Genomic DNA, 18,113 nt, shown 5'->3' with positions numbered 1-18,113 from the left:
AGTTTATACCCTCAGGATCAGAATATAAAATTGCTCCAACAAGGCTGTTAAACAGACTCAAGTACAGCTGCACGACTGCACAGATGTGCAGAAGCAAGCGCAACCCACCAATTTTAAGCTTAAAACACGAACTCAAAATCAGATGGGACTAGGGTTGCCAGGTGTCCAGTTTTCGCCCAGAGACTCCAGATTTTTGGAGTCCTCTCTGGGTGTCTAGGTGAGTTACCCTACTCTCCGGATTCTCAGCTTTCACTAAAAAAATAGTTTCTAAGTGGTGTAGTTCAAGAGATATACACCAAAACATCAGCCCCTCCCACCCCCACAACTTCTGTTAAATGAGCTCCTAGCTGGCTGCTCTCACCCTGCCTTTTCAGGTTTGCAGCCAATAAGTGAAGTCAGGGTTGAGATTGGCAAGGGATTTGTTAACCTCCAGGCAATGGCTAGACCCCATTGAAAGGCAAGAAAATGGTTGTCTTTTCCTGCTTGTCTGAAAATCTCATAAATTGTATAAGTTTATAGCTTTCAGCTGGAGTAAAAGTCCCTTGCTCTCTGTGTGCAGGAGATGTAGCAAGATCTTGGTAGGCAATTGTTTACTGTAAAAACTTTTAGTTATGATTATAATAAAAGTGTACATACAGGGTTTTTTAATTACTTACAAAAATAGCATATTATACATTTTATCTTTCAAATAATTTTTGAACAGAAATTTGAAAGAAGTGTAAAGGCAGTTTATGATGCCACACAAAGTGTTATACTCAAAACCTGGAATATTACTTTTAAAAAGTAATAACAGTTACAATTACATGGCCCCAAAAGTAGTAATTACCGTTATAATTACAATTGCTCTGAAAGTAACTGATAACTTTACTTTTTCTCAAAAGTTATCACTACAATTACATTTCAGTTACTTTTTTAAAGAATGCCTACAAGGTGCTGGCCTTGGCTGCTGCACATCTAAGTAGTCTAAAACAACATTAAAAATAAACACACACATGCAGAGGTAGTAGAATAATTCTTTTTATCCATAAGATAGCAATGGTGGTCTCTCTGCTGGTAAAGGAGGTGGGGAAGGAGGCAGAGGCCATTGCTCAGATCTTTGCACGTCAAACCAAGTGCAACCCCCGCCCCCACTCAGCCAGCAAGCATAATCTCACTTAACCACTTCCCAGACCCTGCCCTGCCACCAACTAAGGGACACTCACCCAAGCAAACATTTTCCCGAGATGCAAAAAAGTTAAAATACTGTAAATGCAGCACAGTAGCCAGAGAGGGTGGTGGAGGCCACTTTGTGTGCCACGTGCAAACACAGTATTCACGCACACACACATATATTTCACCTCCACAGTTCTTTATCTCCATTCTGCTGCTGCTGCTTCCTTCACCTCTATCCATGTTGTTGCCCTCCGGCTTCTGTTTCCCTCCACTGCATTCTTCACCACCACCATCCATTTTTTAAAAACAATTGTTTTCTCCACTCCACCCCGTCTCGCTCTCTACCTCCTCCCTCGTCGCCTCCTACCCGCCCACAGAGCATGAGGGAAGAGCGACGCTGCACAGAAGTCCAGTTTGAGGCACATTATTTTCATCCACGAATCAGAGGAGCAGAAGACTTCCCCTGCCCCCCCAAGTAATGCCCCAAGGTAATGCTGGAAAGTTTACAGTTACTCCACAAAAGTAATAAAATTACTCCTAGTTCTATTACAATCAAAATGTAAAGGAATTATCCACTCGTTCCTCAAAAAAAGTAAAGAATTACAAGTAATTCGTTACTTGTAATGAATTACTTCCAAGCTCTGGTTATACTTTTCTAATTATGAGGAGCCAAACAAGTTTACATTTTCCTAGGCTGTTGAAGAGGGCAGTTCATCTGTCTAATTCATAGCCTGTTTTGAAAACCTTCCCAGTATGAAGCTTTAATCCTATACTTGCTTTTCTGTGGGTAAAGCTGCAATGCTAATCCCATATTCTGGGAGAAAACCCCATTGAATTTAATAGGACTTACTTCTGAGTAGACATGATTAGAATTCTGCTGTAAATCAATAGGACTTTTGAGTGAACATAGCAAAGGATTTTGTCTGTGTTGTAAATCTTTCTCTCCCCCTCCAATCTTATTTTTAAAGCAATTAGGCAGGTCTTTCCTAGGTGTCACTGCTGTTATTTGGTAGGAAACTAATACTGATTTATTTATTTTTTTAAAGTTCTGCAGTGACCAACTGGTTTTGACAATAAACTATTATATGGGGTGTATGTATTTTTACATCTCCAGTGTGTGTGTGTATGGATTCTTTCCAACAATCCTGTGAGGTAGGGTTGCCGGTTGGAAACCAAGGCAGCTCACAAAAAGAAATAAATCCATTTGAAATCCAATAACCATAAAACAAGTATGAAACAGTTGCAAAACAGTTTAAAGTGGCATGGTTCTGAATTCTGGGTTGAATGAGTGTAGTTTCTTGTCACTTGAGGTTGAATGTCCTGTGCATGCTTCCCTGTTTGAGTAAGCCCCATTGAATACATTGGGACTTGTTTATGAGTAAACAAACATAGGATTGCACTATAACTATCTTTACAGGTTGTGTAAATAATAAACATCTTTGACAGTCATGCTTATATAAATATTTCAGCATACTATGTCTCGGTAAGTATCTGATTTCACACTTATTATTATTTCATCTACATTTTAAATGTGCCCTTCTTCATTGGGGTGGTTAAGGTCCCTCTCTGTTGTTTTCACCCTGAGGGGAAGATTAGAGAGATGGAGAGTAGCCCATGGTCATTCAGGAAACTATGTAGCTGTTTTCTATTTTTTAAAAATAATTAAAATGGTTTACATGCAGGCAAAGTTTGTGAAGTAGATCCACACAATACATTTAAAGCACATTCAACTTGCATTTAAAGCACATGACTTCCCCCAAATAATCATGGGAAGTATAGTTTCCCCTTCACAGTTATAGTTCCTACCACTCTTAACAAACTACAGTTCCCATGATTCTGTGGTGGGATTCATGTGCTTCAAATGAATGTGCTTTAAATGAATGGTGTGGATCTGCCCTAGGTATGCTGCACATTTATTAGTGAACTAAAAAGAACAATATTAAAAGATACTTATTTAAACACGGGAAGGGCTGTAGCTCAGTGATAGGGCACGTGGTTGCATACAAAGGTCCAAAACCTAATCTCTGGAAAAGACTATTGCCTGTGATCCTGGAGAGCCAATGCTAGCCCATGTCATCGGTACTGAGCTAGATGCTACCAAATGGTCTGTGTCGGTATAAGGCAGATTCCTTTGTTACTAAAAGAGGAAAGAGACCCAAGGGCCACAGTGTCTCCAAAATTTACTTATTTATTTTAGTATTTATTTATGATTTACCACATTTATATACCGCTTTATTGTAAAATATTTCAAAGCAGTTTACAGAAGGAATTAAAACAATAAAATTACTGGCAAAAACAGTTAAAGACAGGTATTTAAAAACATTCAAATTAATAAAACCAACAATAAGTTAAAAACAGATAAAAATATAATAGCTTCTACATGCCTGCCTAATGTAAATAGGTAGGGAGTTTCAAAGCATAGGTGCTGCCACACTTAAGGATCCATTTCTCACAAGAACAGAACAAGTACTATGTGGCACCCGTAACATGGAAAGCACAACTTGAACTTGGCCTGGTAGCAAATCAGCAACCAGTGCAGATTTCAGAGCAGAGTTGTTATGTGCTGATAGGGTCTCACATCAGCAATTGTGCCACAGTATTCTGCGCTAAACTGCAGCCCCTGGGTCAGCTTGTGCTGCATGGGGATTTCTGTGACCTTGATTGACTGGCTGCCAGGATTTTTTTAGTTTTGGTTAGGAACCCTGACTGGTTATGGGATGCTGCGTTTTCTGCCTTACTCATAGAAATTTTGTGCTTGGTATGGTATTGCATTTAGGAAATCATCACTGTCTTTTGTTTTTCTTTTTCTGTTTGCATTTCATTTACCTCTGACCTCACTTCTTTACATCCATAGAAGCAACAAAAGTAGTTCCATGCACTCAGCCCAGCCCCCTTAAACTCACTGATGATGCACCTTGTTTGCATGATGGTATGTTTCTTGCCCAATAGTGGTAAAAGAGAATTCACATACTGGGAAGTGTGGCTTCAATTGCTGTTGTTCCCAAGATACTGCCTGTGAAAGTAGACCACACCATGTGTGTTTTCTCTCTGTCAATTATTACTCACTGGAATTGGGTTGGCTGTCAAAATGAGTTTATAGCAGCCTACAGGGTAGGCAGGAAAGGGTACAGAATCTTTTTAACTCTTACCGATTTCCCAAACATCTCTCTGCAGTGAAGGGTCAAGTCTGTAAAGAAGTTTGGAGCAGCCACGTTAAAAGGCAGGCAGGGCAATCCAGGCAGGGAGTTGCCAACCCTGCCTTGATATTGATATCTTTGCAGAGTATCCCTAGTCAAGCCTCACCAACAGCACAATCCTAACCATATCTATTCAGAAGTAAGTCCTGTTGACTTCTATGGGGCTTAATCCCTTAGTAAGTGTGCTTAGAATTGCAGCCTTCGGAGGCTCTTGAGTGCTCCCATCTAACTGTTGGCGTGTGTGCGTTGTTGTGTGAAACAGCATACATTACGTTGGAGTTAAGTTGAGCAAGAAACTTCTTCAGAGCATGTTAAGAGTCTTTATTGAAAGACATTAAGGCCAGAGGCTTAAGAGTAAATACATGTAGAGATTCTTCAGTCACCCCCCCTTCTGGTACATCACTCTCCATAGATAAACACAAAAGACAGCCTCTCAGCTCAGAGGCATAATTCAGAAGACGACAACACACAGACTCTGTTAGAACTTTCCCAGTCGCTATCAGATGGCTACCATAGCAACGGCCCTGGCAGTCCGTTCCCAGACAGGGCATAGACATAACTCCCCCTTAACCACAGTTACGTCTTCAAACTTGCAGGCTTCATGGAAAACAACTAGAGACAGTAATGCCTACTGGTCACCAGCCCAACAGCCTCCCTTTTTTCCATTAAGACTGCAAAATACACATGAAATACATCTCCATAATACATAGTCATACAGTCATACATTTCTACAATACCTCTTGCAATACATTTCAGTACATTGCATCATACATTTTCAGTTCAGTTCAGTACAGTTCAGAATTACATCTCAGTACAGTTCAGAAACTTTATTCACTCACACTTTGGTTCATTCCAAGCCTTGTCACCAGTTTGCCAAATTTCTCCTCACACAAAGGCTTGGTCATTATGTCAGCCACCATATTGTTAGTGTCACAAAATGTTAGGTTAACAAACCCCTGCTGCACACAATCCCTTACGTGAAAGTATCTGACACTAATATGTTTTGTTCTCTTGGTATGAGCTTCTGATGTGGCTATCTTAATGCAGGTCTGATTGTCTTCATATACAGTAATCGGAAATTGCATATCAATGCCTATCTCCTGCATGAGCATTGCGAACCATTGTAGCTCATTACAGGCCTGTGATAGGGCCACATACTCGGCTTCTGCACTTGATGTTGCAACCACATTTTGTTTCTTGCTGCTCCAGTCAATACATGACCCGTGCCACATCACAACTATGCCAGAGGTTGACTTACGACTGCTCAGCTCCCCTGCATGATCTGCATCCACAAAACATTCAAGACCTCCTGTCTTTGCTCCTGACAAAACCAGACCCTTTGTCTTCGTGCCTTTCAGATAACGCACTATCCTTTTAATCCCTTGCCAGTCAGCCTCTGAAGGATGCTCTACCTTCTGGCTTAAAATACTGACTGCATTACATATGTCTGGGCGAGACACCTTCACCAAATATTGCAATTTCCCTATTATGCGCCTGTACTTCTCAGGATCTGTACAAGGCGTCTCCTGCACATTCTGTTGGAAAGCCACAACCATTGGAGTCTTCACAACATTGCATTCTGTCATGTTGCATTCTTCTATGATCTGATTTATTTTACTTTCCTGACTCAATGTTATGCTTCCGTCTTCTGCACGCACAATATCTGTGCCTAAATAGTGTGTGACAGGCCCCAAATTCTTTGTGTCTACCTGCCTGCCTAGTTGCTCATTAAATTCTTGTTCCTCTTGCTGCTCATGATAAAAATACATGATGTCATCAACGTAAACTGCACAGAATGTGGTTTTCATCCCCTGTCTCTTTATATACACACATGGATCTGCCTTGCATCTTTGCAATCCCATTCCATGCAACACACTGTCCAATTTCTCATTCCAGCAGCGTGCACTTTGCCGCAGTCCATATATTGATTTATGCAGTTTACACACGAACCCTTCCTTTGACACAGAACCTGGAGGCAGTTCCATATATATCTCCTCTCTTAAATCACCATGTAGGAATGCCGTCCCTATATCGTAGTGATTTACACTCATGTTCTGCATCGCTGCCAGCTTCAGCAGCACACGAATGGACTCATGTTTCACAACCGGGGCGAAAACAGCATCATAATCTGTCCCATGCTGCTGGGTGAATCCCTTGGCAACCAAACATGCCCTGTACCTCTGTACTTCCCCAGAACTTGCTTTCTTCTTCTTAAACACCCATCTGCAACCTATGGCCTTTTTACCCATGGGTAACTTTACTAATGTCCATGTGCCATTCTTTTGCATGGCTTGTAATTCTTCCTGCATGGCCTGCTGCCATTTGTGCTGCTCTGCCTCAGGCATCAGCCTGATTGCTTGAAATGATGCTGGCTCTTCTAGTTCTCTGTGAACTTCCTCCATCTGGGCAGTGAATACCGACGGCATGCCTTTTACGGCTGTCTGTTTACAGCCCTGACCGTCATTCCCTTTCCGCCCCATTGAACTCAAGGCATCAGCACACTTCACACCCATGGACATTTTAAACTGTGAATCATTAAGGCTTCCCTGCATGCACACTTCATCTCCCCTCATTACAAAACATTGGTATTTGTGAAACAAAAGTGAATAATTACAACTCACCAGTTTGCCCACTGATAAAATATTATGAGCCAATTCCGGAACAAACAAACAGTCTGACATTAGTCCAAGTTTGTCAAATTTCACCAGACCTTTAGCTTTTACGGATTTCCGTGATCCATCAGCAAGTAAAACAAAGTCTTTCACTTCTTCTGAAACGTAAAACAAACGTCTGTCTTTAATTAATATATGGCTTGCTCCGCTGTCGACAATAAAGTTAATTTGTTCCAAGTCTTTAGACTTCTGTTTACAAACAAAGTTCACACTTCCCTGCTTCAAGCCTCCGTCCCTGGAGTTTCGCTTGATTGCACAATCTTTACGGAGATGCCCACAAGCCCCACAGGCAAAACAAGACTTCAGCCGCTGCTGCTCCTGCTTGTTTTCCTGTCTGCTTTCGACAGCCTGCTCCGGTTCGGCACATTTCTCCTCCTTGCTTCTGACAGCCTCTACCAGCTGGGCTCTCTGCGCCTTCTGCCTCCGCTGCCATTCCTGGGACAAATCCTGCAACGCGTCCCACGTCTGTTTAGCCGATGGCTCATCTCTCACACACATCAGTTGAGAATCCGATAGAGCCAAGATTATAAACACCCGCGCCCTCTGGTCTCGATGCTTCCAGGCCGCGGTTGGTACCGCCGGGGGTTTTTCCTTAATCACGTCCCATAAATCCTCTGTTATCAGCAAAGCCCGCATCCTCGGCTTCCAGCTGCCATAATTCTTGTCATTAAGTCGTTCCATCGGCAAGCCTCCCCCAGACAGGTTTACAGCCATGTTGCTCACCTCTGTCTGGTACAATCAATCAAGCTGCCCTCTCTGGAACTCCGTCTGCAGTTCAGACCAGCAACTTACTCCGGTGTAATGCGCTGTGGAGTGCAACCATCCTCTGCTACCACTGTTGGCGTGTGTGCGTTGTTGTGTGAAACAGCATACATTACGTTGGAGTTAAGTTGAGCAAGAAACTTCTTCAGAGCATGTTAAGAGTCTTTATTGAAAGACATTAAGACCAGAGGCTTAAGAGTAATTACATGTAGAGATTCTTCAGTCACCCCCCCTTCTGGTACATCACTCTCCATAGATAAACACAAAAGACAGCCTCTCAGCTCAGAGGCATAATTCAGAAGACGACAACACACAGACTCTGTTAGAACTTTCCCAGTCGCTATCAGATGGCTACCATAGCAACGGCCCTGGCAGTCCGTTCCCAGACAGGGCATAGACATAACTCCCCCTTAACCACAGTTATGTCTTCAAACTTGCAGGCTTCATGGAAAACAACTAGAGACAGTAATGCCTACTGGTCACCAGCCCAACACTAACATCTCCACAACACTAGGCTCCCTTCTTCTTACAGTGGCCATCTGGTGACTGGCCTGGCCTGAGCACTTAAACCCTTCTTGCCAGAAGCAAGTAGGCTAGATTAAATGTTTCCTACCCAGGCAACCTAAGCAGGTGTGAAGGAGTGATCTCGTCACTTCAGCTTGGCCTGAGAACACCTTCATTTAGCTAAGATTTCTATCTTAATTTCCAATCAGAGAATGCTTTTTGTTTGAGTGGTATGCTCCAAGCAAGTGTGGTTGAGGCTTAACGTATCATGCTTAATGACATCACTAGGACCCTCCCTGTGACATCACTAGGGCCCACCCCTGAAATCTCAGGGTTTGGGGTGCTTCTGACCTGGCAGCTCTAGATGGGACATGTGATAGATGCGCTGGAAGAATTCAGTGATTCACCTCAATCTACTTCCTGATAAGTAAAGGGCTTTTACTGCCTTTAACATTGGGGTAGTGGTGGTAGCAGAAAGAGAGTATATATAATTAAATCAAATGAATAAAATGTACTCCCTGATATATTCAGTAAAACCTTCATTACCCAAATTTCAGTTAACCAAAATGTTATGCTAATTTTCTGCTAATACTTAGCATTCCAGAAAGTCTCGGATCTGTGAGCTAAAGCTTGAGGCACATTGAGATTCATGCTTTGCCTGCTCTCCTCTGACATCATACAGAATATCTTGCCAAGACCAGAATGTCAGTGTGAAAAAAATCATCTCCAGGACCAAAACAAGTTGTCACACTTATTAATGAGTCACTTGTTTGCTGTGGCCTGTCAAATAATTTTAGGAACACCTCCAAAATATCCAGCCTCCAGTTGGATTTGTAAGCTTTGCATAACACTAAATTGGAAAGCATATTTTAAAAAGAAACTCTGTGTACAGCAGACACAAAAAATACTCCCTGCAATCTAACCAGGGGCATTGAACGTGCATATCACATCTGGATGAGGAACCATGTGTGCAAACAGGTCCTGTGTGCATGGTTCCCCCTCCAACAGCTGGGGCTGTATGCACAAAGCCCTTTTAGTAAGTGCTATGTGTCCACCAATGAGCTGTTCAAAAGGAGCAGTGGAGGTTCTGAGTCAACTCCATCCCCCTTTCCATACTGATTTGTGAGATGGAACGGGACATAGTTTTGAAAGGATTCCATATGTGCAGTCACAACTACTTCATGCATGGTCATTGGACAGAGGCAAATATGTAGCATAGGTGTAAAACTGCACACATACATTCCTTTTGCTCTTATCCAGGAGTGGGTAATCTGTAGCCCTCAGCTTAAAATCAGAAGACCTTTTGCAAGCAATCATTTCGAACCTCTAGCAAGAGCAATCAGTCCCTTCCGAGGGAGAAATTCAATTCAGTTTGCATTTAAAGGCAAATCTGCCTAATACGCACTTCCCAAAATTTATTTTATTTCTTTCTTTAAAATATTTCTATCCCACCCTTCTACCCTAATAGGGTACTCAGGGTGGCTTACAAAAATAAAATCAAACACGTGCATAACACAATTGTAAACAATAAAATCACAAAAACATTAAAATAAATTAAAATACATAAAATACAATTAAAATACATAAAATACATATATAGAGAGAGTGGTACAAGGGTAAAATTTAACGTAGAAGGCAAAACAGTACACAAACCAAAACATAGCCATCCTTCAACATTTGTACTTGTCTGAATTTCGCCATGCAGTTCTCCAGCCAAGTAATTGGTACAAATATGCATATACTGGGATTCAACTGTGTATAAAAATGGTGAAAATTACAAAAATGCATTATATTAAGGGGACTTGCTTGCACAAATATGTACATTAGGCAAAATTGCATAAAAATGTGTGTATTATGAGGAATCCCCACTAAAATGCTGATGAATATTCATGAGGACTTTTTAAAAAAGGAATTTGCAAACTGATGTGGAAATGTGGAGAACTGAACCTAAGATTCAAAAAAATGAGAAACTGAGAGCAACTGAAATTGATAGATTCACCCATCCCTAACAGCATGTCAGGAGACATGTTAGGATGTAATCAGGAGGTACTTATAAGCCCTGCCATATGTTTAGAGCTCCCCACATATCTCTTTGGATCCAATAACTCACTGATAGACTGGTCTTATGGATCACTGTATTGAAGAAAGTGACTCATAAGAACAGAAACCTGGAAACAAGCTTCAGGCCTGGTCTGACCATAAGCAACCTAGGTAGAGACGGCAATATCTTTAGGGTCACTGTGGCAATGTGAAGCAATGTGCAATCTGATAGATGTGGCTGTCTGATCTTTTGCAACTCCACAGAGAATGCTGGAGTGCACCTTCTAGATCATGCAGGATGATTCACCCAGTGGAAGCTCAGTTAAGTGTTTAAGATGATGTGGAGAGGAGATACAAAAGTTCTTTGAGGGGTGTTAGATTTGTCAAAGATCAATTGCACATGGATGTCTGAAGCAGCTCATAGTGTAACTTAGAGGTTAATTTGGCTCGTCATTCCCTCTGTTTCCAATGTTCAGGCTGTGCTTATATAGCCAGAGAAGCACCATCCGTGCATAAGATAGAGGTATCAAAAGGCTCGGAGGAACACTGAGGTTTGCAGAAGTGTAAAAAAATCGTTGGGGGTGGGCTAAAGGAAAGAAACCCCCCCCAAAAAAAACCCATTGAGCATGACCAGTGGCCACAGAAAGCTGACTGACTGGAGGGGAAAGGAAGACAAGGGGAGGAGAATGAAATTAAGCAGCTGAAATCCTTAACACCAGAACTCCACAGCAACATTTTGTTGCAGGTCCCACTTGTAACCTTATATATTATATTATATCATCATCAGGATATCTTATACACTTCACTTGTCATGGGGATGTGTACTTTCATTTATGGCCAGCCTATCATGAGGTCTTAGGATAAGTAATGATAATTTCACATATATTCTAGGAATGGGCAAATCTGTCAATTTCAGTTTCAGTTTCTCATTTTTCCAATCTCACATTAAGTTTTCCACATTTCCACATCTATCTGTGATTTTTTTAAAGTCCTCATGAAAACTATCAGCATTTTAGTGTGAATTTCTTCTACTTTTTTGTCTGCAATTTTGCCTATTACTGCAGTTTTGCAGAACAATTTCCCCAAATCAAGAGCATTTTGTATGTTCTTTTCACTAATATTTATAATTTTATGCACCATTTAGTATATGCATTTTTACACATGACTTGGCTTGAGACTGCATTGCAAAATTCAGGTAAGTGTGAATTTTGAAGAAAACCTGTGTTTTGATTTATGTATTATTTTAGAAAGTGCAAATTAGGTAGGTTCACAAAGGTGAACTGAATTGAATTTCTCCCCCATCCCTAATTGTGATCCTCCGGTGCATTTTTATTCAGAAGTGTCTCACTGAGTTGTATCTAAGATCCTAGAGTAAACAAACAAACAAAAGATGTCATCATTCAATACCTTGTAAAATTTGGTTACTTCTCTGGACTGCCTAATGTAGATTCAGAGACTGTCTTCAGGCATGCATTGCCCTATGATTCCAGGACAACCTGTAGCTGAATACTCAAGATCAGAAGATGGAACATAAACTGTAATCTTTTCTAAAATACAGATAGAAATTACTTTTTAGACACCAAGAAATGACAGTAATATGTAAATTATAGTATTCAGGAGAAAATAATTTGCTCCGCCTTTGGGAAAGCCAGTCAGGCACACGACACAAGCTGTTCACTGCCTCCAAGGTTCACGCTTCAGCCTGCACAGTTAGAAAAGGGGGAGAAATCAGTGGTTAGAGGAAACTCCACTTTAATTTACAAAGGATGCCTTTACATCCCACTGTGCATCTGTGATGACAAGCCTCTCTCTGAAGCTGTTACTAACATACCCACAGGTAACAAATGGCATTCAATAACAGAAATAAAGGCATATGTGTATTTAGAATTCAGTCCACAGCTTGCTTCTTACATGGATGTTTCTGGTTTTGAAAGAAAGAAGCATATGCACACGTCTGTAGTGTGTATATGTATCTGTTGGTGCTACAGACACAGAGTGTGTATGAGTGTTCCTTCCTGAAATTGGGAGACACCATTTTTCTGCTTTGTAAAACACGTCATTTTTTGTTCCAAGATAAACTTCTTTGTTTTATGAAGAATGAAAAAGGATGTGGAGGACACTTATTAGGTTGTACTTATGACATCATAAACCTGTCTTCTTCCCCCAGTCCCCAAAGCAGTTTGCATTTTTTTTCCCACACAAGAGTATAAACACACATATAAACATGGATGTACCACTTGTACAAAGAAACAAAAATGAAGTACAGGAATACCCCGCATTAACGTATGCAATGGGTCCGGACCGAGTATGTAAACTGAAAATGTACTTAAAGTGAAGCACTAAGATGACGCTGCTGCCGCAAGGCACAAACCACGTGGAACGCAAGTTTGGGCGGTACTTAAGTGTCCATCAGTGCAAAGCGAGCGTACGTAAACAGGGGAATGGTGGAGAATGGAGTATGCCTGTACTCGCAAGTGTCTGTAAAGTGAAGGTACGTATAGCAGGATATTCCTGTAATGGATAGGCTGCATGACTCACAAGGTGAAGATTGGTGGCTGATCCAGCATTTGTTCACCTGTTGTGTATGTTAGTCATGCAAGTTGAAACTATGGCAGGGCAAGGGGGAAGCACATACTGCAGGCAAAGAACCCTCTGAAGCCTTTTTCTGACCTTCAGTCTATAAGCATGGTATGGATGTGGAAGGAAGAGAACTGGTTTGCAGCAGAAGGCCCTGGCTCGACATATGCATTCTTTTGCATGTACAACTGTGTGCATACCCTGCTCTCTCCATAAGGGATGTGATTCATTATTGTGTCCCTTTTCGTTCAATGTTGGTCTGAATTTCAGTCAATCCTGGTCTTTAGCTGTTTGCGTTTTCTAATTTTATGGCTTTTCTATTCCGATTTGCTGTGACTTGTGAAGATTTTGTAATTGTTTTCATTTCGCCTTGTGGAGGACACGGATGCCACCTACATAACCAATAAGTTTGTAAACTGTATTAGAATCTTGTCTGCACAATCTTCGCTTCTTTTTTGTCCTCCAAACTACCTACAGTTTGTGTGTGTGTGTCTGTGTGAGGCTGAGCAGGGCCAGGGGACATGCATGTGTGTAAATAAACTCCAAGTAGAAGTGCTGTTTTCCTCTCCTCATCTTACATATTACACCCATGGAAACCAAACCAACCTAAACTTTATGTTGCTTGATCCACCCACACAGCAATGAACTCTTTTGGTAATAATTTTGCTTTCATTCCCCTTCCTCTTCCTCTCTCCAAGTAATCTCTGTCCTCAGTGTGCTGGTGCCTGCAGCATTGTGGTAAATGTGAGGTGACTGAGACTATTTGCTTGAGGCAACAGACTTGTAGATAACAACTGATTATTTGTTAAGCAAATGGTTACCATCAGTACCCCTCACTGAGAAGTTCAAGTGAAAGGTATACATATTTCAGTACTTCAGGTCAGATGCAACACAAAAAGTGCCTATGAAAAGTAGGAGTTTCCATTTCCTGTGATTTAAAACAACAACTCGTGAGCACTCACATAAAGAATGATTGGTTCATTTTGGCATCACAGAAGTGAAATATAGATGAATTCAATACCGAGCTTGAAGATAAGAAATTTCTCTGACATCCCTACTCTCCATTCATTCAGGAACCTGAAAAAGCAGGGCTCCCTATCATGCAGAAAAGAACCCGATGTACATTCAGGTGGACATCTGAAGGGCCTTCAAATGAATGACAGAGGTCAAGAAGGGAGACAGCAGGTCCCATCCTGCTTCCACCTATCACTTCACTGAAGGTCTGAAAGGGGCTAGACAGAGTTCTTTAAATGATACATCTGACATCATCCAGATTTTCTTTCATGATTTCTCCCTCCATTTCACTCACACACTCACAGCTCCGGTGACCAATTCACTCTTCGTTACCCATTAAGTACACACGTGCTGTACTCAGGCATTACAGTAGGGCTTCGCTTTTCGGCGGCCTGCTTTTCGGCGTTCCGCTAATACGGCAGTTTTCAATTAGAGTAAGGCCTCACTCATACAGCGTTTGTTCCACTTTAACAGCGTTTTTCAGGCTTCGGGCGCCATTTTATTGACAGAGTTCCACTTTTCGGCGGGTTTCGCTTTTCGGCGGGAGTCTGGAACGTAACCCGCCATATGAGTGGGGCCCTACTGTACTAAACACCATGCAGCGTGACTGGGCCATGCATGTTTGGGCCACCCAACAAACCTAGCAAACGCACTTCCCATGTGTGCATCAGTGTTAATGGCACTGAACTCCATAAAGTATGGAAGGGAGCCTTGGCTTTCCACCTGTTAGGGGGCCGAAAGTGGAAATACACAAACAAGGGAGTCATGACTGGCCAGCAGTTCCCTCACATGAGTCCATGGTGGTTTGGGTCATGCATTCTCCGCTGGCTGTGGATTGCCATCCCTCCTCTTTGTCCATCTTCAAGGAGGTAGGGGGATTGTGGGAGCCCCAGTTGGGCTGCATCAATCACTCCCAACGTGTGCAGGCCTGCTCTCTAGAGTTTGGGCACTACACACATTAGTACATAAAACCAAGTGCATGCTTGTCTCATGAAGTTTAAATTGCCCCCAAGACAAAACGCTGCTCTTCTCATATACAGCGGGTGAGGTTATAAACCTGATTCTGGATTATACTACTGCAAATTACATGTGAAACCTCCAGACTGGGGAATTCTGCACACTGAAAACTAACAGGAAGAAGGCTAAACTAGGACCTTTCCTGCTAAATTCCTAACATGCTTGTTTTCTATGCAAGGATTTTGATTTTGACTGCTGTATGAAGAAGCAGTTAATAACAGGCTTCATCCACCTGTAGTCTGATATGGGACATGTTGATACAGGTTTACTGTTTTATCTAAAGTTTGAGAAAAATAAGCCTCAGAGCATAGATGAATCTAATCGAAGCCACAGAACCATTTAGAATCCCTTTAGTTACTAATTAAGCTCCCATTCTTCCCTAAGTAATCTCTCCTTGTGTTGTATAACATGACTCTATCACATGATGAAATCAACAGCTGGTTACTCTGAGCTATAATGATCTCTTTGAACGCTCAGACATTTGGAGTGTGGGAAGAAGGATATTTTAAAAGGGTGGCTTTGTTAAGAGCACAACACAGATTTGGAAGCAGGTGATAAAAGAGAAGAAATAGTGTTCTTTCCTTTGTGGAAAGGGGGTTAAGATGAGATCTTTCCATTACAGAATTCTGTTTCATGATGGAAAGATGCAACTATACAACTATGTGCAACTATAAAGCCAAATTACAAAGGAAATCATAGTTACAACAATGCATAACTGTTTCCATAAGGCACAGGATTGTACTTTAAGAGGAATTTGTAATTTGTAAATAAAGCAGGTCTTTTTTCAACTGAGGTGTGGTGCGTTCTTTTAGAAAATAAAGAAAAAGAAAATCACGCAGTTGGGAGAAACCTGGAAAAAAAAACCTTGTGGATTCTGCACGGTTGTAGTAAGTCTGGAAGTTTGTGCAGTACTGTAAACTTGAGCCCTATTTGAGCTTTGAGGCAGATCACTTGATGGGCACATGGAAACTCTTAATGTTGTGTAATTAAATTATTTCTCTACCTCTGACAGGGACAAATGCTAAACATGGACTGCGTTGTAAGGCGTGTAAGTTGAGCATTCACCACAAATGTGCAGAGAGTATTGGACAGCAGCGGTGCATGGGCAAACTGGTAAGCAATCATTGGACCAGACAGAACATCAGACCAGACTGGGCAATAGATATGTCCCAGCAGGTCCCTCCTATTGACCCTCTTTGTTTTGGCTGAATTGAAGAAACACACAATGCTTTTTTTAAAAAGGTAGTTTAGAAACAAACTGGCCCTAGGCGCAGATACAAAATCATACCCAGAATGTGCCAGCTCAAAGGGTGCTTGCTTTTTATACAATGCTAGAACAGGGTTGGCTTCAGAGGCTGGCATTGTTGGGCATATGCCAAGGCCCATATTTTTGCTGGGGGTTTGCTGCTGATCCTTGGAACATGCAAGCAATGACAAGGAGTGGCAAGGAGGAAGGGTAGAGCATCTACTTTGCACGCAGAAGGTCTCAGGTTCAGTCCCCAGCATCCCCAGGTAGGGCTGGGAGAGTCTCCTGTCTGAAGCCTCAGAGAGCCATTGCCAGCCAGTGTGGACAGTATTGAGCCAGACAGACCATTGGTTTGATTTGGTACAAGGCAGTTTCCCATGTTCCTATTTTCTTAAGAATGAAGAGATGGTGCAGCATCCTCTGCTTGCTTTGCCAGGAATAGCCAACATGATGTCTTCCAAATGTTGTTGGACTACACCTCCCATCAGCCTCAGCAAGCATGGCCAATGATCAAGGGTGATGGGAATTGTAGTCCACCACATCTGGAGGTCACCACATCAGCTGTCCTTGTGCTTTGCACTCTCCATTTGGGCAGTTGTGCAGATTCACCTTAAAGGAAAAGGTAAGGGAATGGGCAGCAGTGACAGTGGCTAGGAAGAGGGGGGCCGCTCAGAGAATGGTGCCCTCTGAGCATATCTTGCCAAGAATCCCCCAAAACCAGGAGGTGGCACTGTGCTTGAGGTTCAAAGCTAAAAAGAAGAAGGCTTCCTATCCTGCTTTTGAATCAGGATAGAAGAGCAGGATCAACAGTGATCAAACATCTTTCCCAGAATTCTCTTTTTTTGCATAGTCCCATTTAGGTTTTTCTTAATGAGCTGGTTAAAATGTTCATCTTGCAGTGCAGGTTTTGTAATAACCCTTTCTTCTATATAGTTATAGCCTAGAAAGAACAATTGTTGAGAATTGGGGGGGGAGTCCTTCCCTTTCTCACTTTCCTATTTAACTGAGAAAGGACGATAGAAGGTCTTGAACTGCAGAAACATATTGAGAAACCAGGAGAGTGGCAAATTGCAGACCATCAGATCTTTCGCATGCTTTTTTCCTGTGCTCTCAGAGACTGGCCTGGTAAAAGATTTGCCATTGCGAAGTCCTATTTCTTGCTGATGCCCATCTCTTGAGTCAGGAGCAGAAATGAAGCACCTCCTGCTAATACAAAGGATCTTCTGTGCATAATTAGTGTCTAGTTAGTCAGGTCTCATTTATTTTCTTTATAGCTGTAGGCACCAAGTGAAGCATTTCTATTCCACCAGGCTTTTAAATCTTCTAGTTCTGGCTGGTCTTGTTTTATTAGCTAATTTGTGTTTATGTGCCATAAATAATGTTTTATTGGCATGAGTAGGCATAAAAGCTTCCCCACCCACCCAAAAAAGAGCCCTACCAGAAAGGGAAAAACTCCAAAGTATTTTCAGTTAAAATGAAACTGCTTCTCCTCAGTATGAATGCTAAAGTACAAAAATTAAGTTACATATCCTTACGATCTAGATTGCATGCAGATCCAGCAACAAGGAGGAACTTACTCTGTTCAGTCCCAGCTTTGCAGCAAAAGGTAAAGTTGTTTCACTGCAGCCACGATGGGGAACCTGTGGCTCTCCAGATGCTGCTGAACTACAACTCCCATCATCCCTATTGCCATGTTATCTGGGGCTAATGGGAATTGGAGTCCAACAACATCTGGAAGGCCACAGGTTCCCCATTTCTGCGCTAAAGAATGAGCTGAGAATAGAAGAGATATTCCAAATTACTGCAGCTACTATCTATACCCACTTACTTAGGAACAAGGCCCAATGAACTGAATGGGTCATACTTCTGAGTAGACGTATATAGAGTTGTACTGTATATCGGTGATCATGGTGTGAATGCCACATATTCATT

General features: G+C 41.8%; 1 protein-coding gene across 1 annotated transcript in view; it reads left to right on the top strand.

Annotated features, from left to right (window-relative positions):
* Nucleotides 1–18,113, top strand: part of STAC (SH3 and cysteine rich domain) — a 107,577-nt gene that overhangs the window by 65,443 nt on the left and 24,021 nt on the right. The window contains exon 3 of the mRNA XM_061586313.1: nucleotides 15,948–16,048. Coding sequence (XP_061442297.1) covers nucleotides 15,948–16,048 — 101 coding nt within the window. The remainder of the gene's footprint in view (nucleotides 1–15,947; nucleotides 16,049–18,113) is intronic.

The sequence above is a fragment of the Rhineura floridana genome, chromosome 10 (assembly GCF_030035675.1).
Source record: "Rhineura floridana isolate rRhiFlo1 chromosome 10, rRhiFlo1.hap2, whole genome shotgun sequence".
Taxonomy (NCBI): domain Eukaryota; kingdom Metazoa; phylum Chordata; class Lepidosauria; order Squamata; family Rhineuridae; genus Rhineura; species Rhineura floridana.
This window is presented reverse-complemented; position numbering and strand designations above follow the sequence as displayed.